The sequence below is a fragment of the Echeneis naucrates genome, chromosome 11, assembly GCF_900963305.1.
Source record: "Echeneis naucrates chromosome 11, fEcheNa1.1, whole genome shotgun sequence".
NCBI classification, from domain to species: domain Eukaryota; kingdom Metazoa; phylum Chordata; class Actinopteri; order Carangiformes; family Echeneidae; genus Echeneis; species Echeneis naucrates.
The window spans coordinates 11913483-11937799 of NC_042521.1; the positions used below are offsets into that span (position 1 = coordinate 11913483).

At 41.2% G+C, this 24317-nt stretch overlaps 4 protein-coding genes across 4 annotated transcripts; 2 read left to right on the top strand and 2 right to left on the bottom strand.

The window, feature by feature from the left end:
* Positions 1-6: 6 nt before the first annotated feature.
* Positions 7-8754, bottom strand: oxnad1 (oxidoreductase NAD-binding domain containing 1). Its single transcript, XM_029513708.1, has 9 exons — positions 8686-8754; positions 6926-7136; positions 6312-6424; positions 5805-5871; positions 5595-5698; positions 3754-3895; positions 1853-2098; positions 1587-1695; positions 7-1379 (listed from the first exon to the last, which is right to left on the bottom strand). The coding sequence occupies exons 3-9, from the start codon at positions 6416-6418 to the stop codon at positions 1222-1224; spliced, it is 933 nt and encodes a 310-aa protein (XP_029369568.1). The 5' UTR covers positions 6419-6424; positions 6926-7136; positions 8686-8754; the 3' UTR covers positions 7-1221.
* Positions 8755-12213: 3459 nt separating this feature from the next.
* LOC115051447 (proline-rich protein 15-like protein A) lies at positions 12214-12597 on the top strand. The gene has a single exon (XM_029514844.1). The coding sequence runs from the start codon at positions 12214-12216 to the stop codon at positions 12595-12597; it is 384 nt and encodes a 127-aa protein (XP_029370704.1).
* Positions 12598-14256: 1659 nt separating this feature from the next.
* Positions 14257-21433, top strand: wipf3 (WAS/WASL interacting protein family member 3). Its single transcript, XM_029513707.1, has 8 exons — positions 14257-14513; positions 16043-16137; positions 16762-16897; positions 17802-17963; positions 18058-18765; positions 19902-20045; positions 20148-20249; positions 20343-21433. Exons 2-8 carry the CDS (start codon positions 16060-16062, stop codon positions 20381-20383), a joined length of 1371 nt encoding a protein of 456 aa, XP_029369567.1. The 5' UTR covers positions 14257-14513; positions 16043-16059; the 3' UTR covers positions 20384-21433.
* A 267-nt stretch (positions 21434-21700) lies between these two features.
* Positions 21701-24213, bottom strand: LOC115050714 (peptidyl-prolyl cis-trans isomerase FKBP14-like). Its single transcript, XM_029513709.1, has 4 exons — positions 23945-24213; positions 23212-23363; positions 22618-22745; positions 21701-22293 (listed from the first exon to the last, which is right to left on the bottom strand). The coding sequence occupies exons 1-4, from the start codon at positions 24136-24138 to the stop codon at positions 22135-22137; spliced, it is 633 nt and encodes a 210-aa protein (XP_029369569.1). The 5' UTR covers positions 24139-24213; the 3' UTR covers positions 21701-22134.
* Between the last annotated feature and the right edge of the window lie 104 nt (positions 24214-24317).

The window sequence follows — 24317 nt, forward strand, 5'->3', positions numbered from 1 at the left end:
TTGAGTTGATCAAAAACATTTTTTTATTTATTTCAAATCTCACATTACCAGCATAAACTGTTTTCCTCATATGAGGAAGAAACGCAAAAACAACTCGAAAATGAGTCTCAACAGCGCAACCCCCACTGAGAAGTGACAAGGAACGCGCAACCATCTCTGAGGGATGTTCAGTGATCCAAGCCAATCAGAGACCACCTACAGATTCCATTACCTTGCACCATGGGATACTCACTCCTCTGGGATGTGAAGCTGTTCATGGGTATTTGGATGTGTGGGAGATAGGCACTGTGTACGTATGTAACAGTGTGACTGAGTATAACAGGCAGGGACAATGCTGGATACGGGGGAGATTGTTACGTGAAGTTTGCATGTGAGAAAAAAAAAAAAATCATAATTTATGATATATATGTGCACATGCAAGCACACACACGGTCTACACCATATTTTATCCCGTGAGCATTAGAGGTATATTAATAAAAAACACTTGTGCGCAGTTTGAAATCACAGTACTTATTGCCATTGTTTGCACTAAAATAATAGTTCATCTTTTTGGGAAATATGCATGTGCACCATTGAACCCCAATCAGCCAATGATTGGGGTTCAATGGTGAGAGAGCACAGTTGCCTTTGACGAAGGCCATACAGCAGTTTCCCCATCTACGAACTTCATGCTAAGCTAACTGGCTGCTAGCTACTGCTCTATGTTCACTTTTCATTGTGCTGTCAATCTGGTCCTCTAACTCTTGGGAGAAAAGTGAATGAGCTCACTTCCAAAAATCTAGTCCCTAAATAAAACATATTTGCATTGATTAAACGTCTGAGAAAATCCTGGTTAAAACTAACAACCTATTAACCTGTCAAAACAGAACTTCAAGCAGTGATGGGTTGGGAATTATGTCAAATATGAAGTTGTGCATTTGTGTCAAGATGCGGCCACCAAACACATTTGGTGGGTTATCAAACATGTCCTGAAGTCAATGGCTTTACAGTCACCCAGTAAAAATCTTTTTTGCCTCTGAGTCAGCTGCAAGCTGAACTGTGGGCGGTCCCAGTGGTCGAACACACACCAGGCACAGGTTGCTGCAGCAGAGATCAGAGGATGAATTTCCCCATCTGCTCTCACACCCATATTCATGTCCACATCACTGGAATATCTCAGTTTCTTTTCATTCTGACCACACCCCATACACTCGCAATACTACAGAGGGAATAAGGGTGGCTTTACCACCACTTCTCAAAGAGGATCCGCTCTTCGGAGAGGCCGAGGTCTGTGAGGGTTTTTGATATGGCTTCGATCATTGGCGGGGGGCCACACAGATAACACAAAGTCCTCTGTGGGTCCACATGATCCCGCAACACCTCCTCTGTGATTCTCCCGCCTGGAAAGACAAGGGAAGTCAATCAATTAATCAGCACCTATTCCCCTCTGTGTCTCCCATGTGCAGCTTTGGTAGTGCCTGTTCTATATGATGACACAGATAAATCAACACCGACAGACTGTGCTACAATGTGACAGTCACTCAATCACCCAAGCTAAACAATGAAAAGTCTACATGTAAGCGTGCGTGTGTATGGGCATTACTTACGGTTGATAAATGACTGGGGGTGTGGGTCAACATCTGCGCTCTGTTGCGTGACGTGGAAATCATAGGAGAACTTGTCAGGGAACTGCCGACATGCCTCAATGATGGAGTTCTGGGAACACAGAACGTAGGTGGTACATTTTTAATACACTTACATGATGTAATACAACTACTCTTAAATTGAAGACACTAAGAGTTTACAAAAAAAATGTTGACAACTCAGCAGGAAACGTAATGTAAGTTTTCTAAGACAGAATTCAGGAACACACCTTGAAGAGCAGCTCATGGCTGTTCTTAGCGCTGTAGCATAGGTGAGCAGAGCCTATGCTGTAGTCCCGACCACCCGAGGCTTTGTTGGCATGCAAGAGGTCAACGGTGTGCAACAGAATTGAGTACAGAGGATTGATCCCCACACCGCCAGCCACCAACAGCAAATCTACTGAGGGGTCAGAAGGTGACGGGTCAAAGAAGAAGTCGCCACCGACACGCATGGCTACATGGGAGCCCACTGTGCACTGAGGCGAAAGAAAAGAGAGAAAGCAGTCAAAGTACAGACAAATAATACAATGCAGCATAAAGGTGAACTCAGATACTTTTACTACCAACTTCCCTCTGTGCTCAAAAAATACATAAATTCTGCATCAAGTAGTGTTGCTTTAACTTCCTTCAAAACAGGCCCCGGGAAATAGTAAATAGATCAGTGTGCATACACACAACAGACCTACACCAAGGTGAAAGCGATTTCCCAAATTGAACCGTGAGCATCTTTAGAAGTCGAATGGAGCAGTAAACATGCCTTCATTTGCTTTTTTTATGCTTGCAAGCACACATACACGCAACAGCACTCACTCTCTTAATCCGTTATCGTGGTCGCAACACTTGTACCGCCTCACAGAGAGCAGTCTGAGCGCAATATCAAACAAAAGGATCATCAAAAGATCCCAGAGCTGAGAGCTGTAAGCCTCAGAATACTCAAACACATCACACTCGCTCTTTCTGTTACTTATTTACACATGGCACAGCAGCTCAAAGCTATTTATTAGGAGCCATCATCAAACACGCAGAGTACAGAGAGGGAAAGGCGAGCTGGAAGAACATTGTTCACTTTGAGTAAATCAATAGGGAGAGAAAAAAAAAAAAACAACCCAAAACAAAACATAATTGAACTACATGTTCTCGGTAAATACAATACAGCTACACATTGATTGCATATTTTGCATGAAAACTCTTTTTATATGCTTAATGCTTTTTCAAACCTTACATCTGAGCAAAACTACATATTTCAGTGTCCTCTTCGACACAGTCTTGGCGTGTTTAGTGAGAAGCAAATGGACTTCTTATCTGGTTTGAAGACTTCAGAACTGAAGAAGCCTTTTGGATGAGAGGTGAAACATCTTCAAACAAGATAAGAAGTCCAGTTACTTCCCCATAAATACTCCAACAAGACAACCTGGATGACTGAGAACCTTCACAGACATACTTCTACACACAAACACCAGTTTTAATAACAGTTCCTCGCTATCAGACTTATTACCTGTTTCATATTGGCAACTCACTTTAACTAACTCCCAACTAGGAGTTTAAAAAATTAAAACACATCAGGGGTAATAGGGCTTAAAAAAGAAAAATAAAAAGAGGAAAAAAACAAGCTAATTATATAAGTAATTATTTCAGTAGATGAATGCCTGAAACGTAACTTGTTCACCTTTTAGTACAGTTAATGTTCCAGCAGTGTTGAACACAGAGCACAGACAGAAAGAAACTCATCCTGAAAGTGCAGTCTGATTTGTCATTTTTTTGCTTCACTTTTTGACTCATGATTATATAGTGATATTTCATTTTTCTACCCATATAACACCTCCCCTTCTCAACACCCTGATCCTTTAGCTCCATTCATTTTCTTTCCACATCTCTGCTACTGCACTCACACCTTCAAATTGTTTCATCAGGTCCATCTCTCTCTCGTTTTCCCATGGTCATGAAATTGTGCACACACACACTTGACAGTCCTGTGGACCAAATCTGCTTCTGAAGAATATTTCTCTTCAAAGGCAACAATCTTTGCCACTAACTTAAATAATTTATCTGTAAAATTGATCATACATGGTAATAAAATAATTAACATTACAATAAAACTATATATATCAGAAAGAGTGACAGTCCCACTCACCATTGTGTGGACCCAGTGTGCTGGTGGGTGCTCTGTGTATTTTACAGCTAGCTCAATAACCCCCTCCTTCTGCAGCAGACCGGGGCAGGAGCACATGGAGAACCCTCCCACCTTCTCAACACCAGGGATGAAGAAATCCACCCTGCACATGGAATCATAATACATGTCAGTCAGATGATGATCATGTTCCTCACCAGCTTAAAAAAATAAAAAAATAAAAAATAAACCAAAAACTGAGGATTAGTTCTTTTTTAATGTAGCTGCACAGCATTGTGCTAAGTGTGTTAATAATTGTTCAACATGTTTGTAGGTATGTTCCACAACCACTATGTTATTGGTGCTGGATGTGCAGCTGACTTTTCAGATCACTAAACAATAGTTGAGTCAAGAGTAAAAAGATGCTGAACTAAGGGTTAAAGTGTGAATGAAGGTAAAATGGTGACCTCTGACCTAAATGAAGGGGGCAAAAGTTCCAGAAAGCTAGGAAAACAAAACCAAACCAGATGAAAGCTTGCCTGCTTGTTAGTGTTTTTTTGTGTAATGTGGTCACATCTGCCCATCAACAAGCTGTGTGGAGTACGCCCACCCCCAAGAAGGAAACAGCAACAGTTGGGCTAATGTTCCACCAACACAATGACCCACTGTTAAACTAAAGAGAGACTGACTCCTCAACCCTCAGAGGCATAATAAATATGGATCTGCTGTGATGATGCACACATATGTGCCACCCACCTCCTCCTCCTCCTCCTCCTCCTCCTCCTCCTCCTCACCCACCTGGAAACCAACAACTCAACAATCCTTTTCCTTCATAAAAACAGCAAAACTCAAACATTTCCATCTATTTAAATTCATTATCTGTGGCCGCAGGGGCAACTGGCTGGTGGCTTTCTATCTCACCACCACCCACCTACAGTATGGGCTCATATACATATTCTGCACGGTACACTCATTAACACTGGCAACACAGACTGACAGACAGACTTGAGCAAAAAAGCTCTGGCTTCGATCAACAAGCAGTAAACTTGTAATTTTTGTAGTTTATATGAGAGATGACAAATTCTGCTCGAAAGCACATTCCACACCAGATCTTCCATCACAGCTCTGTTAAACAAATCCTTGTAATTTAATATACTGTGCCACTTATTTTTTTCTACATATACTTCTATGAACATTGCTACAAAGAAAAGAGAATTTTAGGAAACGATAAACAAAACCAAACAGTCAACATCCAGCAATCATGTCAAGCAACATCGAAGCTGAACACACAGAAAAACCCTGTGTTTAAACAGTTTCCTACAAAAACCTGCGTTCACTCATACTTGCAAAGTCTTTAATTGACAAAGTACTTTGATAGTTGCTGTAGTTGATGCGGTGAATTCCATTGTCTTCATCTTATCAACAATGATCTTGAACAGTGGTATAAGAATGTAAACTGTTTATGATAACAGTTTGGTTAAAGAAAGGAAAACTATCAGGGCAATTTTTAGAAAAATCCAGCAAAACACTACCACCTTGTGGCCACAAGGATGACTACAGGCAATTTTTTAATTGATGAGAATCTGTTTAATGACAGAAGCAAAATTCTGATTTATATCCAACCTATCATAGAAAACTTTAAGGAGGCTGGTGCTGAATTTGTGCAATGTCAGCAGAATGATCAGAACAGGAGATAACTATTATTAAATTCATTCATTTAACCAATTTGGCCTAAGATGGGACATTATAAATTTGTTTATTGAGACACATGTAATCCAGAGTAACAGCTTTATTTTTCTTTGTCTCTCTTGTCCAACACCTTACACGACACAACACAGTATAACTTTGTATGAGCCTGCACTCACCACTGCCCTGCTTTGAAATTGAAGTCTGGATGGACAGCTATCCTCAGCCGTTTCACCGTCTCTGACTCATTTATGATTCCACATACTTGAGCTGCATAGAGAGCCTGTTGGGAGTTAACAAATAGATGGACTGTCTAAGACCAGTATATAATTCAGTGAACAGAGTCAAGAAGTCAAGAACAACACACTTATCGCAAAAGATCAACTTACATTTTGTCTTGAGTTGCTTGCCGTCCTCTCAAGATGGTCCATTTGTCTTTTGGAGGACATGTACCTTCTGATACAAAAAAAGACAGGTTTGTCATTCAAAGTTTTGAAAAAAACAAATGGACAAAGTCCTCAGTCAGTAGGTTAGAACCAACCTAAAGGGCCAGTTACCAAATTACCAATAAACACATTTTGTGATCTGTGAGGTTTTTGGGGAAATTGTGCTTTGGGTGTTTTGTGCCTGAATGATACTTTATTGGCCTCTAATACTTCTGCTGTTCCTACTTTTCATTTTTTTCTCCTTTTTTTTTGAGTGAATTGGGTGAACTGCCACTGTAAGGTAAAACTAATAGACAAATGGGAAGTAGATCTGGTTGGACCATTGATCAACATTTTCCTTGATAAAGTCAAAATGCTCTTTTCTTGTAGTCAGTCTCCTGCCTCGGAAGCTAGCAACCTGGAAAAGCAAAACACAAACAAACACAACCGGAGGACGGACATGAAACTGACCGATCAGCTGTGCTGGGGCCCAGGAGCCGGCTGGAGAGACGGCGGGCGGCGGAGCAGGTCGGACTGAGGCTTCGGGCCGCGGAGGACAAGAAACACGGGACGTTCATTTCGACCTGCAGTGCATCGAAAAGGAGCCAACAACTCATATCAGCATCACGCCCGACAAACACAACGGACTCATTCACACGTTAGCTTTTGTGGTCCTTGTCCATACACGAACCCTCTCTGGTTAAACAGTGCATTCAGTCGCAGTCATCCCACAGCGTGCTTTCGAGAAAACGTCCAAGCTAAACTCTGCTCACATTATAGCGGACTAAACCTTCAGGTTCATGCCGACTATTAAAAACGTCTAACTGAGCAAAACCTGCTTTAAGAGGCCGGTGTCCGTGATACAGCTCACTACCATCCACGGGATGACAGCAAGATACAGACCAATGTTAAGTGAAAAACTGACAAGTTGTATAGTTGTTGCCATTTTAAACGGAGTTTGGTGTGAACTCTTCCCGTCACGCGGATGACGGCTAGCTCATTAGCTGCAGCTGTTAGCATCACAGGTGAGGATATTCACTCTGGGACTCATTTTACAACAAAAAACAACGAGCTCAGTTTCTCACCGAGACAAGAAGAAGCCCTGTCCGTGTCAAATGTCGCTCATGCCTTCCTCAGGGCATCTGCGGGATCACCTTGGACATGTTGTGATTACATGGCACGGGTGATGTCTCTTCTTCGTTGGTGTTGTGCTGCAGCTGCCGTCTTCTTCTGCACATTTGGACGATTTACATTCAGTCCGTTGCAGCAGCGCGCTCCACCAAATGACTGGGTGTCCTATCAAGTCAATTGTATAATTACAAGTAGATATACATAAAAAAAGTTCTGACACACACACATATATATACATATATTTCTGATAACAAATACTAAATAACGGGACACACTCCACACTCACATGGACGCACATTAGTGGTGTCCCACGCTGGTTGGGGTTTGTTGTCAGGACTGATGAAGTGCAATAATACTGTACAAGACGTGATCCACATATAGCCAAAAAGTACATTATTCTTGAGATACCAGTATCTAAAGATTACTCAGGGTTAACCCTTTCTCTGTGCACAGCTTTATACCAGAAACCATAAGACATAGTTTTATACCATATGATGAGGAAAGGTGATTAAATCTTCATAAAATTATTATGTAACTGTGGACAAGGTGGTGAGAGGAAAACTCTGCGATGGACTAAATTCCTAAGTCACTACATTTAACTTTATTCAATGTTATTTTAGAGGAAAAGTTAGGCTACTATAAAAATGGGAGTGTAAGGCTTTATTTGTGACTGCTTTCTGCCAAAAGACGAAACACATTTTTGAGGAACACTAGCAGAGGGCAGATTATATTGATTGCCTTTTTAAATGAGATATATGGAGTTAAAAATAGATGCGCAATCCCAAAGCTGGTTCCCCTTGATATAGTCTGCTCTGGTTCAAAGTTGTATGGAGGAGTCAGCTGGTATGACAATGGCATCCTGCATTAAAGCAATATTTTCCTGTTTTTATTTTGCAACTACTGGTGGGGATTTATGGCAGAATCTGTGTTTATCGCTGGCAAAAGTTTATTTGAATAGGATCACAAAAGAAAAGGGATCACAACTCAATATTAAATGTCTTTGTAGTCGTTTTTTCACTTCTGTATTTTAGGGAGGAATAGTAAAATAAAACAGCAAAGGGAAAGGATTACAAAAGGTTGGTTTTAGCCTTCAGACCTTTGGTTTCCAACATAGTTGGGCAGGATTGGATTCAGGTTTGTAATCGAGGTCCTTGTAAGGACTGTATGCAAACCTGTTTGTGTGCATAGTAGTATGTTTTTTTTTATTACCATGTCTTTCTTTTATTTGCATGTCTATTATAAGAATATGCTTAAGAGCACATAATAATGCAAAGAAAATAACCAGTAAGTGTTAGATTCCTTTCTGCATTCCTGAGTGTTTCATCTTTGGTGTTTCCAGAACTAATAAAAGCTGGAGCTCAGGTGAGTTTCAGGTGCTTTACTCAGTATGACCTTTGTAGCATTGTATGACAATGCTAAAAAGCAAAGGACCAATAATTGTGATAATCAAATAAAAAAAAAAAAAAAAAACCATAAAATATAATTAATTAAAATTCAATCTATTCATAAGAGCACAAGTTGGACCTGCTCCAGCCAAGTGCTATGGACATTAGATAGTTGCCTCCAATCTTATCTTAAGCATGAGCTTGAACATGCACATTGAGCTGTAACCAGTGTTTCAAAAACCTCTAATAATATGTGTTGCCTGAAACATCTTGTAAACCAGGCCTTTGTTTGGGTGTAGTTACTAAACTCAGTTACATTTGTCACTTACTTCCTTCGAAAGTTTTGAGCTGACTCCACCAGTCCAACTGGCTGCCTTCCTGCACTCTTTCCCAGAGCAAGCACACCTTGGTTCAACCTGTTGTTCAATACTGTACAATGACAAAAAGAGATTTTCAGGTTCATTATTTCACAATGACTTCGCCAGACTCATACGCACAAATTACATGCACAGTGCAGTAGACAGAAACATGCATACATGCTTTGAACTGGGCGCATCTGGGTAAATGCAAACATTTATACACGGTTGAATGAATCACATTTATGTGTTCAGTGTGTCAACGAATGAGGTAGCTGTATTATAAGCAGGTATTATTTGAGGTTTGAAAGTTACTGTGGAAACAATTTGGAATAGGAAATTTTTATTTCAAGCAGTCATCCAAGCTGAGAGTAGGCAACTTATCCATTATGGCTGCATGTGGTTGTTAGGAATAAAAGGTGTATTGATTCACATTGTGTGTGATGACAAAGTCACTCGTTTCCAAGTAGGAACCAAATACAGGTGGAAAGATTGCTTACGTAATCCCAGTCACTGTTTAAATATCTTTTGACAATGCCATTTCATTTTGACAACACATTCCACACATACCTCTCAGTCTCAGTGGGCAAATACTTGGATATTTAATCTTCAGAAATGTTTTTGTTTGTCTGATTAAACAAAAGTTAATGATCACATTCAGTGAGACTACCTGTATTATCTCGGTGAAGAAAGTAGATGTGGAAATATTGGATAAGCAAAACGAAAAGGGGGATGATATATCAACATGACAAAGTGATTATGATGTTGTGGTCACGTCTGTGGTCTACTTTGGTATGGTATGGTATCTTTGAAATATTTTATTTTTATTCATAAATTAGTCTGTTTAATCTTGATTTAAATGCAATGTTTAATGACTTGTTTAAATTTCATTATTGATCCATTCTCTTTTGTGTTGTGATGTAAGAGAATGACTGAGTTTCAGCTGGGGTGGGAAATGACGGAAGAGGGAGTCCCTCAGGTATTCAGGCTGCTCACTACTGAGGGGAGAGAGGGAGAAACAGCAAACATTCCTGCTGCCACACCAACTTTCACTCTAAGCTGCAGAGGGAAACTAAAGGCATTCCCTTTTCCCTCCCTCTCTCCGTTTCTGTCTGTACATCTGTTTTGGTTGCACAGCTCAGACTAGGTCTTCCCTCTTGGCATCAATCCATAAAGAAAACTTTTGCCCAGACATTACAAAGTAATACCAACAGAAACTGAGATTCTTAGCATAACATCACAAATATGCACTTCCCCCAATAATGATGATCCTCTGACACTTTGAAACTTGGCTTTAATAAAAACAAAAGTTGAAGATAATATCAATCTATTTCAAGGTTCAGCGTTTGAGGTCCACAGTACTTTTTACTTTGAGTTTTTGAGGGTTGTTCTCCTTCATTCAGACAAAATATATTTATGACCAGATTGATGGATGTTAACCCTGCAATAATGTTTTTTGTGCTGTTTATGACCTCTGCTATGAATTAAGCTAGATCTGAATTTGAGTCAACAAATCTGAAGTGCAAATTTTTTTGCAGTCGCTCCTCAAAAATATCAACCAAATCTGATGGGAAAGGATTTAAATTGCTTTTCTTAACTGAAAAATGCTCAATTACAAAATAAGTTCTATTTATTGCATGCCTGTCACTTTAAAATCATCATATTTCACAGGGCCATCATGGATTGCAGATACCAATAGTAGCGTGAAGTGGAGAAAAGAATACCAAACAGCACAAAGTGACCACAGCAACCTACATTAGCAAATGTACGTTATCATCTTCGACAAGTGCAGAATAAATGGTCAACTGTTATAATTGTTAGCTAAGTATTAGGATATTAACCAGTGAGAAACTGCTGACCACTTATTACTGTGAAAACTGCCACTAGTATTTATTTATTTATTTATTTTTATATTAGTTTGGCAACACAAAGACTAGAGCATAACTAATCTGCCGGGGAATAGTAAATCAATTTTAATAGTTCATTTATTAGACCTTACATCATGTGGATGACATCAAATCTGTTAAACATTTTCTAATGATGTCATTATAATCGTAACTGAAAGATCAAAAAATGCTGGCTGTGCATGGATTGGAATCATTTACATACACTAGGATGCTGGTGAGGGGTCACATGTTGTATCACCCAAGGAAATGTGATCATGCTCATGTGTAGGTTAAATATCTTCATTTTGTCAGACAGCCTGGTGTGGAAACTATGCAAACTCTTACAGAAACTGGCACTAGATTATAAGTACAGTCGGGGGGCTAACACAAGGATCAGGCCAAACTGCTTCCCATCATTTAATGCGAACTTACAACAGCAGAAATCTGACTGCAGCAATGCCACTTTCACAGACTGCTGACTTCTTCCTGTCGCAGTCCCCTCAACTAATAAGCAATTACAACCAACATTTGAAACTATGTAGCGACCTCAGGGCTATTAATACCGCACTGACTAAATGTCTCCCTGCCCCATTCCTCTCTTTGTATGCCAATACATTGTCTCTTAAACTGCTGGGCGTCAAAAACTCCACTACCCTCTGGCTCCATGCCTTGTTGCTTGGGTTGGCTCATACAAAGGGTTCGGATTTATTTTTATTTTTTTAAACTATTGGGCCACCGGAGAGGCGCAGGCTCCCATGGGGTTTTGTTGCCATGCGACCACAAGCCCCACCTACCACTGCTGTGGATTCACCTGAGTGGCGCTCACGTGACCAACTAAGAGATTCCATCCAATCAGGGGCGAGGACAGGTAGTTGGAGGTGAGAGTTTCGGAGGCGGAAACCTGCTGGTTCAGTAGACCGCAGCCGCTCCTCTTTATAAGTGTGGCAATTGATTTGTGCTTTATTGGAGAATAACAGGAGAACAGTGGAGTTATTTAAGTTGAGGAAAATAGGAGAATCCAAGTTTTACAGAGGTGGGGGTTATGAAGAGTCGAGACACCTGAGTCGTGCGTAAAATGGATACTGGATCGACCCTTTGAGGGACTGTCACGGTCGCCCTGAGTGCTTCACCACTGAGGAAAAAGAACTGCACAACCGAGTTTAAATCTCAGCATATTCAGATAGTGTGACATTTACTTTGAGATTGAGTTCACTCACCTGCTGCAGCTCAGGTAAGAGTTCTTGATCTTTTTCACTCTCTCTCTCTCTTTCTCTTTGTGACCATGGTTCTCCTGTGAATCACGACTTGGGTTTGTTCTTCTGTTTCATGACTCATTAATCCAAACCAGTTTTACGATAATAAAAAAAGATTAACATGGTTACACTGGTTATTCATTGATTTAGTTGGCTGACTGGTAGGAAATGGCTATGAGAGCACGTCTTTAAATTCAGGCTTATTTGTGAAAATAAGAGGTACAATGATGATCCATGGAGCATGGATTTTTTTTTCTGAAATCATGCTCAACTGATTTTAAAGGCAAATAGTTAAATTGTTTAAAGGGGAGATGTACTGACATTTTCTGTTCTCGGTTCCAGTTTCCTCCCTCAGGTCAAAGATGACAGACAGAACTCCATGGTGGAAGGCATTCCTGACCAAGAGGAAGACAGGTGGTCCCAAGGATGCAGGCTCATCCAACACCTTTGGCCCAGACTTTGACCCCTTTGCACCCTATCCAGAGAAGCAAAAAGACCCAGCAGCAGCTGTTTCCAAGGCCACTGGTGACCAGTCCCAGGACTCAGGCAAGAACTCCAGCCTCCTCAGCGATGAAACGTTTGATGATTCCCGTCTAGAGTCAGTCTTCAATGAGCAAACGTGTCGTCGGAAAATGAAAGTGTCCCGCTCTGGCCGATTTAAAGAGAATAGGAGGGTGCGCTCGAGCCTCCCTATACAGAATAAAGAGACAGAGAATGTGGCACCAGAGACAGAGGACATACGGTGACAAGGAGGAACAGATGAGAGATCAAGGACTACTATACAAATATGCTTGATGAGAAGGAGAGTGTTTTGGGTACACGAAGATGCTTGAAACTTTTGAGACTTTCCATAATGTTTCATAGGGGATAACAAGGAACATTCAGCTTTTGGCCCAATACTGCAGGAATAAGGAAGTATGGCACAAGAAATCTTGAAAACGAATGGATGCACAAGCTACAGAAATAATATTATGTGACCTGAAAAATGGATTGCATTTGTTTATAATGGTTATTGAGCCATTTTCTGAGCAATAATACAAAATTAAATATCAACTGAGGAAATACAGCTGTGAGCACTTAAAAACTAAATGTAGCTACCAGTGTCCTGGTTTTTCATCATGGACACCATCATCATCACCATTAGATAACTCATAAACATTAACATTATCCTGCAAGAGACCGCAATCATTGAAAGTCAGTTTCAATTGATTTTTGAGGTACCTTTCAAGGAGATATTGTCTTTAAGATGTTTACATTGTCCCTGTAATAAGAATAATATATGTTTAATTATGAAGGATAAGTACAGTACTTTTACAAAAACATGTTGATTCTAAAGGGTTTGAAGGATTTTTTTTTTTATGAGGTGCAAATGATTTCTTTATGTATGACCAAAATGAGGTAGCAGAAGAAGTTACGCAGTAGCGTTTAGTTGGACATACTTGCCATGGATAAACTATTAAATGAAGGAAGAAATCCGACAATGTTTAATAACATAATGGCTCCTAAATGAAGCTACTGATATTGAAGTAAGAAGTTAATGTGTCCAACTGAAGGAGATATGGCCATATAAATGATGTATTTTGCTTTACTGTATTTTGGATTACCTGTGAAATAAATCTCATTACTTCTAAAATCAATTCTAGTGTGTTTGTGTATATGTGCTTTGTATGATGAACTAGTGCGAGGAAAGCTTTGTGTAGTCCCCGTGAGCTGAGAGAATTCTAATAAATAAACTTTAGCTCAAAAGTCAACCTTCAACTGGGTCAAATACGTGATTATGAAAAAAAGGCAATTGGACTAAGTTAGTGTTTTCAACATATAATGTCTACAGTGCACGGGATAGCCAGTAGTAAATTACATTTAAAAGGAGGAGTATGCTGGTGACACCACATTCCTTTATGTTACTGGTTGAGGTGTGTGTGTGTGTGTGTGAACCTAAACATTTATTTTAAGTAAATGTGTCATGGCTGATTAACAGTATGTATGTTTATGAAACCTTATTCTCATTGTCAAAGTTAATACATTGTTGTTATCATAGCAGCCATTTAATTATGGGGCAATTGGTAAAGCAGGTATTAGTATGTTTGACTTTGAACCCGGACGGCTTGCAATGCTATATTTTACACACGAGGGGGCAGGAATGTGCCAGCATGGGCACCTAAAAGAGTTGAATGGGACTAAAATATACCCAGCTGAGAGGGAAAAAAAAAAAAAAAATCCCCCACTCCATCAGAAACAACACCCCCGGAGGCCAAATGTTCATTTTGATCCACAGGTGTGATTCAAGGTGAGGGAAAGTGTTTTGGTGTCAGCATAAACTGAGGCGATGAGGCCCTCCCTCTGTGTCTCTGTTTATGTCTCTCTCTCTCAGTCCCCATTGGTCCCATGCTGAGCAGCCAGTTTAGGTGTGGCCTTGCACTGTGCGTCTCCTGCAGTCAACTCAAAAGGGGGACAAAATGTAAACAGCCAGAACCAAAGTCAGACCCACAGCTAATTTGTTGACAGGAGCTCCTCAAGTTGTAGTAAGTCGCTCAAACGGAGGAGAAGTGGAGTCCTCATTTGACTCAAAGTATCTGTGAGGCGCTATGAGCAGCGGACCATGAGGACAGTCTCCCACTGAGGCTTTCCCTGCGAACAGGTGGACTGCTGACACTTCCTGAGGGTAAGACCAACTCCACCGTTATGATAGATGGTTGTACTAATATGATCGGTAGGTCGTGGTAGTTTTCTATTTTTCTATTCCTGTAAAATACCACTAAGGGTCATTAACAATAAATATACATGGTTGTTTTTAGAGAATTTTGCTAAATATCACCGCATTGACCTATGAAGTGGATTATATTTGGGCCGAAGAAAAAGCAGCCATTCCATAACCGATTCATTTTAGTACATTTACAAAAAACAGGCTGGTTGTTAATTCTTCATTCCTGCAAAGTAATGATAGTTTAATCAATCAGTTTGTCTTTGAACATTTTCCTTTCAAATTTATAAAGGTGAAAATCAAAGAAAGAAAGGAGCATCAAGTACTTTCCCTACAAGGATATTTTAAGTTTTTTTATGAACATGAAAATGAACGAAATTGGGGAAAGGGTATTGCTGTGTAAAAAAAATGCAATTATCAATAGAAGTCACTCATAGAGCAGAATAAAGCTATTGTATTTGACCGTGATGTACATGATGCCAGTTTGTATTGATGAGTTTTGAAACAGGGACCACAGTCAGAATATCATAGTTTCTGCTGGTTCACACTGCAACTCTGGGGACCTATGCTCTCAAGTAAATAACCTTTCTTGCACACCATTGAAACAAAAAGTGTGAGAATACCTTGTTGTGTGCGAGAAGTGTATTTGTACCGCACCTGTTCTGCAAGAGCTCGGCTATCCAGTGTCAAGCTTTGCCCCCCTTAAACATCTATATTGGCACCGTCACAGAGGCTACTTGACACAGATATGAAGACAGAAATAGCCATGGCCATTCTGCCATTTGCATAGAGGGAAAAATATGGCCTGAACTTCGCATAAATAAATTAAAAGAAAAATTTAAAATTGAATCAATAACTGCTTTGACCTTGTGTTTTGTTACATTTCTTATGGGGATCATGTGCAAATTCCACAGAGACCTCAAGCTGTTTCAACAGTGCGTTGATATTGAAACTTGTTGACAAAATCCTGGAAAGTCATTGCAATAGACACTGGTGCTGATGACTTTGATTACTGAACCAGTTGCACTTGAAAGTGTGAGAGTAAAGAGCAATGTGTTTGCATGTTTTGGGATATTCCTGATGCCTTTCGTTAATGTGTTTTCCACTCATATGGCAGAAAAGGCCTGTGATCACTGAGAAATTCAAGGGCAGCGGGTCTATTACTTTTCAACACACAAGAGTCATTGTTCTTCTCTGAAGTCCTGCCACAGAGCATTGTGGGAAGAAGAGGACAGGGTTAGGGGGGATGTGTCAGATTTCTCTGGAAAGGATGGAGCACTTGCTGCTTCCTGTTTTGCACGGCACAGTGGTGAAAGCTCTTCCTGTTCAGGGAATAGGGCAGGAGATCTTCCAGTTTGCTCCCTGTCACAGTAGCAGCTCCTAGAACTGGAGGAAGAAAAAGCCCTAGATGGCTGGTCCGGTGGCTGCAGTGCTTGAATAAGATGGAGACTGTCTGTTTCTAGTTATAGGGTGTGCATTGTCTTCTGCAGGTATCTGAGGCTCAGTCATGCCAGCGCCCCCTCCTCCCCCGCCTCCCCCAGCAGCCCCCCCACCTCCACCACCTCCTTGTGCTGCCCTGCCTCAGGTAGGACTGTGCACTCTTCTTATCCAAACACTCACTTGTGTTCTTCTCAGTAACTATCAACCAAACACCTGGAGGAGTTTTTTTGCATTATTGATTGAGGTTGGGCACACACAAAGGGACACATCCAGACAGCATGTACAAACACACACACACACGCGCAGTAAGGCACTAAGCAGAGTCTCAGTAGCAGAGGAGTGTTACGTTTCCACATCAGGCTCATATTCAGTGAGCTCCTGCTGCCAGCAAACAGGGTCATACTGCAGATAAACAGCAGAGAAGCTTCAGGATGAAGCAATAACCTGAAGTATGTGAGAGAAACAATAACCTGAGACAAAATGCTTCTCTCCTGTTTCTCCTCTTCCTTCCTCACTCTCAATGGCCTCCTCTAACTTTCTTATCCTTGTCTTCATTTTCATGCTTTCACTTCACCTCCTTGCTTCTTAAAGGGTACAGAGATAAGAACTGATCACTATCAGAATAGTTGGAGACTAATTATGCCTAAATAATGCTTAAATTGCTGGGCAAATTCCTGTGCTCTTGCAGACTGGTCACATATAAACCATACATTGTGCTGTAAAAACACTGGCCAATGTCATATAAACGTACCTTTTCTCTTTTGGACAGTGTCCATCTGAGGCTCCTAAACTCCAGTCCAGTGCAGGGGGGGGTGGAAGGAATGCCCTGTTGGCTGACATCCAGAGAGGAACCAGGCTCAGGAAAGTCACACAGGTCAACGACCGCAGTGCCCCTGTTGTTGATAGTAAGAGAAAAAACCTCACCATCCTGCCAGCACAGACACACTTAGTCTTTGTGTGGCACTTAATGGTACTCACATGGTGTTTGTGTCACTGACTAATCCATTCTCATTGTGGAATTGGGTCTAATAGTGTGTAGATAGTGCTATTGTAGTGAAAGCAGATGTCGTGATAAAAAGAAGATACAAGAAATGACAGAAAGATGAAAAAAAAAATACATAAATAAAAAAATCCAAATGCATACACACACACACAATCCAGGGCTCACTTCAGGAAAGAATGCCCTTTGGCAGATAAGGATACAGACAATGTAGGAAACTACTGTTTACAGTGGCAGACACAGCAGAGAGGACATGTGTGTCTCCACTTTATCCTTAGTTTAACAATAAAATGTATGAAGGTTCCATAGCACCTTTGTAATAAGGCACTCGTTCAATTTTTAGAGTATTTCAAAACTTTCATTTTGTACAAAACACATTTCTGTTACAGGTAAAAAAGAAACTTGAAAAATTAAATTTGGTTAGTCAGTTAATTAGCTTTTACAGAGATGAGGGCTTGAATGGTGGGCCAAGTGGCACCTTTTGGTATGTGCGTTGTATACAGCCAGGCCAGTGGAAACAGACTGCTCAGGTGGCCCTCAGGGAGATCAGATGATCTGGGTGGTGCAAAGTTAACATATGTTTCTGCCTGTGCGATCGCTCATCTTAATGTTGTTTTCTTTCCACAATCAACAAGAGCACATTCATTCTCAATGAATTAAACAATAAGTGAAAGGAGTTGTGGTTAAGTATTTGTATTTAAAAAAAAACAAAAATTAAAAACAAAAACCCATGATCAATTACATGATCAATTTCTGCTTTTGTCTGTTATGGGTACTCATCTGTAGTCTATATGTATGTTGTTCCCTAGAGCCCATTGCCAACACTGGAGATGCCTCCAGCAGCATTGGTGCTATTCAAGGTCAAGCAGGAGTGGTGGCACCCATGGGACCCACTTTGAGTGGGCTATTTGCTGGAGGGTTTCCCACTCTACGGCCTACAGGACAAAGAGATTTAGCAGGGAAGTCCTCAGGTTAGTAAGATGGCGCCTTCTTACTAGATCAGTGTTGTGTTTTCAGTTACAATAAGAGTAACTCTGAGTCCTCTTGTGCATGTGTGTGTTTAAGTGAGTCGCTCAAGCTCATCCGTGTCCCTGAAGCCACAGTGGAACACACCCACACCTTCAGATGCCAGCAACGTCCCAGAGCCTCAGAGGACGGTGGAGCTCCGGGGCGCCGTTCACTGGCCACTTGCTCCTTCATCCTCTGCTCCTCCCTCCCCGTCTCACAGCAGCAGGCCCCCACCTCCCTTCCCCACTTCCTCTCCCCCTGCCCCTCCCTCTGCTCCTCCCCCACCTCCCCCACCTCAAGCCTTCCAGGATCGTCCAACCAACAGGCCTCCGCCCCTCCCTTCCTGTCCTCCCCCTCCACCTCCATCCCAGATCAGTAAGCCTACCTGGCTCCCCATCCAGCACTCTCACTACACCAACATATCCCATCCCTTGATTCCAACTCCTCCTCCCCCTCCTCCACCTTTCCAACCCTCCTCCACTGTCCCAGGGGACCGCTCCTCAGGGTCCTTCTACCCTCTGCCCCCCTCTCCGATCCACTTTGAACCCTTGAGGTTCCCCATCATGCGGGAAAGTCCTCTGGGACCACCTCCACCACCCCCTCCTCCCCTTGTGCCAGCTTCCTTCACCCATACCTGTCCATCAACCCTTCCACCACCACCGCCCAAGGTGGCCCCAGTGCCCTCACTAGCCATGTGCTCTCTGCCACCATCATATCCCTGTAATGCTCCCACCCGACGGCCACCCGCTGTGCCCAGAAATGCAGGTCAGTGAAACGCTCCATTTCTTTCCAATAACCAAGAGCTGGTCCAGGGAACATCCTCTAGTTAAATGTGGATACATGGTCTGTTTTTGACTATTCAATCAGTAAGAGAACCACCCATCATGGTGGCAAACAAAGAAACAAAACAAAACAAACAGCAAAACAATAGGTAGCCCACTATAGAGCAGCGCTAATTACAATCTGGTGTTGCAGATAATATAAAAAGTTGGCTTGCAAAAAAATGATTTAACCAAAATAGGATACTAAGGTATTAGGTTATTAAGTTTTGCTAGTGCTTCATAGCCAGCATTAACATTAAGAGCTGTGTAGAAGAAACATATTTCCTTATGATCATTATCCAACTCCACTCTTTTACTCAGTTTTACTGTCTCTAGAGGTGGAAATCATCCTTTTTGTTTTGTTCATATTTCTTTCACTTTTCTTCTTTTGAAATTAGCATCCTAGATAATCCCAGATAGCACTGATCTGGCCCACACCATCCTGTCACTCTCCTATACCGAGTCAGTAACTTTATCTTCCAGTCTGACTTGAGGTGATGCTGCTCAAAGGGTGTTTTTTTTTTTTTTTTTTTTGACCTGGTGTTCTGTAATCACAACTATGACTTAAGCGCTTGTTTAATGGTCAGTAAACAACTATTCACACGAGCATTGGTTATATGTAGCAACAGCAAAACATAGTTATACCTTATTTAAACCAAGCTTGAACCTGGAAAGGATCCACATTGAGGTTTTGAAAATTTGCCATTTATGATATTAAGTTTTGTTTCGTAAACATTTAGCTGATAACTTCATATAGAACGGCATTTAACTATACGACTATGTCCAACAAAATACACAGATATAACACAAGCACACAAAAATTTTGAAAACAAAAACACCTGCTCAAAAAGTTGAAATGATTGTGTTGTTTTTCTATGTCTGAAACTGTCAATTGCAGGTTTGAAAATTGTGGCAGCTGTTGCAAGTAGTCATTGAATCAGTATGTTACGCAATTATATATATATATATATATATATCAGTGTAATTTCTCAGGTAGAGATTAGCAGTTGAGATGTGGTTCTACTTTTTATGCTGCCCTTCCATTAATATTATCAGACTCCTCTCACCCCCTTGTGGCAGGTGTAGGTCGGCTCGCTCCTCCACCAGCTCCTCCGGCACGTTCTCCCACCACTGAGTTGTCCACTCGCATTCCTCCTCCTCCTCCACCACCACCACCTCCCCTGCCCCCATCCAGTCTCAGGAACGGACACCTGCAGAGCCTGGGTGAGACAACTTTTACAACTTGGAATTATGAGAAATTAAAACAACAATTAAGAAGAAACAGACAATTATCTAACTGACTACATCCTCACTTTTCTCTTGCAGATGATTTTGAATCCAAGTTCCAGTTCCACCCTGTAGAAGATTTACCTCCTCCTGATGAATTCAAGCCTTTCCCTCGGATCTACCCTAGCAAAGAAAGCAGAGGTAGCAGCCAAGAGCTTGTTATTTCAAACTTATTTTTTTTCATGACTTTAGTCTCCTTTGTTGAACTGTTTTTTTGGTCTTCTTTTCGTTCAGTGAACCCCAAACCACCTGGGATCAGGACACACCTCAGATGAGTCAAGGCCTCGCCCTGATCTTTATCCCCCCCCCACACACTCCATCTGTTCCACCTCTTTCTTAAGACACTTTGTGACAATCGCATAATTGCCATGGATTTATATCGACGCAAACCCTGTATGTATCTTGTGGTTTGTATATCAGTCTCTGCATGTTAGTGTCAAACAGGCACCCGCCTCATACTGACTATGTGACCTCTGACCTTATCCAGTGTGGAATGTTTTGAATGTGTATGAGGAGGAGGAGGGCACTCCCTACTCATGCTCAGAAAGTACAGACTACACACACACATACAATCTTATAGGCAGTGTTTTCTAGAGGCTATATTTAACATGCTTCTTCACACAGTGTTTAAAGGCGAGGTATTTCAGTATCTATATGAAGTCTAGCAATTTTTGATTTCCTGTCTTGAGGGGTATCTCTCTCTTGTCATGCTATATTTAGCAGCACATTAAGTATGAATGAAACCAGCAAACATTAAACATTAATAAACCGAGCTTTAAGATCACCTCATTATACACAAATTGTAATTGAGCAATAACTTCTTTATCCTCAAGCACTTCTTTAAATGTGATGCAAAATGCCCTTATGCTACATTTTTAATTTATGGTTTGATGCAAGCAAGGCAATCATCTCTGCAGCTCTATGTTTTCCTCCTGTCGAGCCAACTAGTTTCCACTGTTCACTCACACAGTTGGGTGGCCATAAATCATTATGTATACTACTGTGTTATTTTCTTCGTACCTAAATAAGATGTGAAAATATGAAAACAAATTTGATGTGAAAATTACTTGCATTGTGAAGAGTATGTGAATGCATCAGTCTTACACACGTGTTTGATGATATAAATAGATTAAGTCAACTTTCCTGTCTCCCTCTGTAGTCAATAATTCTAATGCCTTTGATGACAATGCCACCTGCTGGTGCAGCGTGTAATGCACTGCAAGGTGTAATGGACCAGTATGCAACTGAACTTGTTTTCAAAAAAAATATTTCCACCTTCTAACTCCCATTTAGTTAAGAATAGAAAATAATATGGGAATCTGCTTTTGAGTTTAGTCTTGATACATCCACATGAAGGGAGGAAAACTCAAACAATATATCATTTCAGCACTAACATCAAGTGTAATGAACCTTTCTCACAGACAGTTTGACTTCACAGGTGTCTCTAATAACATCTAGAGTCCATTGAATTGCACCAGTGTCAGTGTCTGTATTGCGCATCACAAATGACGACTGAAGTTTGACTGTTTTCAGCAGGAACCACTTGTGCTGTTGGGAGTCACATTAAGTGCCATAAAATAGCCTCAATTGCACCCAGAAAAAGACCCTCTTTAATGTTAAATAAAAATGGAAAACAACAAAATTTATATTTTCATGACTAAACACAGTCTGGTGTATTTGATGAAACATAGGCCTGATCTTTGATTAAAAATGGACTTCAGAGAGTTAATATATACGATGGGAAGGAACCTTTCGCTATTGGAGTTTTAGAGAGACAAAGTTAGAGAAGTCAGGATGACAGGAACACATTTGGTTGATTACAATTCAAGAAACAGAAATGCGAAAAGGCAAAGATTTGCAGAGGTAAAATACCACTACAAGTAAACCTAATAAACTCACTGGCTCAAAACCCACTACACACAGTTGTACAAAAAGCTTTGATAAAAAGGTAAACCTGAGAGAATCATTGCAGTAAACCCTGGACAAAAGTGTTTCCAGCACGAGAGTCATGGCACTGGGTCAGACTTTAAAGTTCATCATGCTTGTAAGTGAACTCTCTGGAGGATATGAAGCCATCTTTGTTTTCATCCTCTTTGGCAAAAATATCTGCCACCATGTTTTCATGTAGTGTGTCATTGGGGGGGTAGCCATGACGCTCAAACTCCTTCCTCAGGTACTCCTTGACCTGGCAGACAGTGACAGGTTGAGTGAGACAAAAAAAATGATTAGGATATGTAAAAAAAGAAAACTGTACTCTCAGCAGACAAATCTAGTTCTATGGCCAGTTTTTTCAGTCTGTCTCCAAATTTATTTAACTTGAGTTCATAGTTGGTGTTGGTCACTACTGGAGTGCCTGACTTGTTTGTAACTGTAGTAGTAATGTCATCAACCAGCTATTTAAAAAACAAAACAAAAAAACAATAAACAAAATTGAGATTTCAAAATAAAGCAAACAGTGAAGAGGATTGCTCACGGGGCATCACTTTTTTGCTGAGGCCATGATGTATACCTCTTGTCTGGACAGTTTCCAGTCATCATTGAGATCCATCTCCTGGAAGGACTCGTGTGATCGCGGTCCATTTCTGATCTCAAGCACCTCGACAATAAAGGTCAACGTGCTTTCAGGTGGGATCTTACCTGTTGCAAAGAGGTAAAGAGGTCAGTTAAAAATTGGGACATAAACCTAATTTAGGAAACATGATTTGTGTAAACAAACTGGTTTGGTAATTTCCTCCAAAGATTAGGAAAACTAAGTTTGGTGTTAGTCATGTTATAACTTAATATTTTTTTGTTCTCATAGCAGAGGGCCACAGAGGTGGAGGGGAGATGTTACTGGTTAGTGTAGTGGTGCTTACCAAGATAAAGGCATACTACACTTCACATGCTCCAGGTTGAGAAAATGTGGACTAACGTTACTGAATGAAACCGTCATTCAGTGTAGGAGTCCTAAAAAGCCATTCAAAACAAGACAGACATATAAAAACATGCATAGTGTCTTTAGAGTCTCATCCTGTGTACAACCACAAGCAGTAGAGGAGGATGTAGTGTACCTGTGAAACAACATGCAGCGCAGCTTACAAGCATACAGATCCCACCACGGTACCTTTCCCCTCCTTCCCGTAAGCCAGCGCCGGAGGTATGACCAGTTTCCTCTTCTCTCCAGCGCACATGTCCTGCAGGCCTTTATCCCAGCCCTGAATCGCCTCTCTGATGCCCAGGGTGAACCACATTGGCTGTTTGTCACCTTCGGCTCGGCTGGTGGGTAGAAAGTTACATCGCCAAAGTACAGGACATAAACAAAAACTGTCCACTTGATGAAAGAGACAGCAGCACCACAGGTGCACCCAGAAAAAGACCCTCTTTAATGTTCAATAAAAATTGAAAACAATGTTCATATTTTCATGACTAAACACAGTCTAGTCTATTTTATGAAACATAGGCCTGATCTTTGATTAAAAATGGACTTCAGAGAGTTAATATATACGATGGGAAGGAACCTTTCTTTAAACCTTTTGCTATTGGAGTTTTAGTGAGAAAGTTAGAGAAGTCAGGATGACAGGAACACATTTGGTTGATTACAATTGAAGAAACAGAAATGCGAAAAGGCAAAGGTAAAATACCACTACAAGGAAACCTAATAAACTCACTGGCTCAATGAGTTTTTTTTGGGGGGGGGGTGGACGCTGTTGGTTTTCACGTGACCAGCAGAAGCGTCACCAACATTGCAATGCAATAACAAAGACTCGGATAAAACACAGTATATTTTGCATTCTTCATGCCAAGTATTTCCAAGTTAGCTGAAGTTTTCAGGAGAGCGGAGCTGGTGTCAAACATACCTGGAGTGAAACATGGTCCCGTTCTCAAAGTATCCGTCGTGATGCACCAGGAGGATGTCTCCATACTTCGACTTCCGGTGGCAGATAAAAGGTCTGTACATGACTTCTATTTGGACCTCAGCTTCGGGCAGCTTCCCGCCGCTGACGGAGGCCAGCAGACAGGAGCAGAGCCAGCTCAGGACGGTCAGGAGCATGGCGGCTGTCTGAGGAAAAGACAGGACAGACACACGGACTGCCGGCAGATGTTGTTCAAACGGCGCAGAGTCGGCGGAAACGTGTGCAGCTGGTCCTCTACGTGGCAGTGACGTCTGATCACATAGGAGGATGCAGCCACTTTACTCTGATTGGTCAGTTTTTATTGGGGACCCCGCCC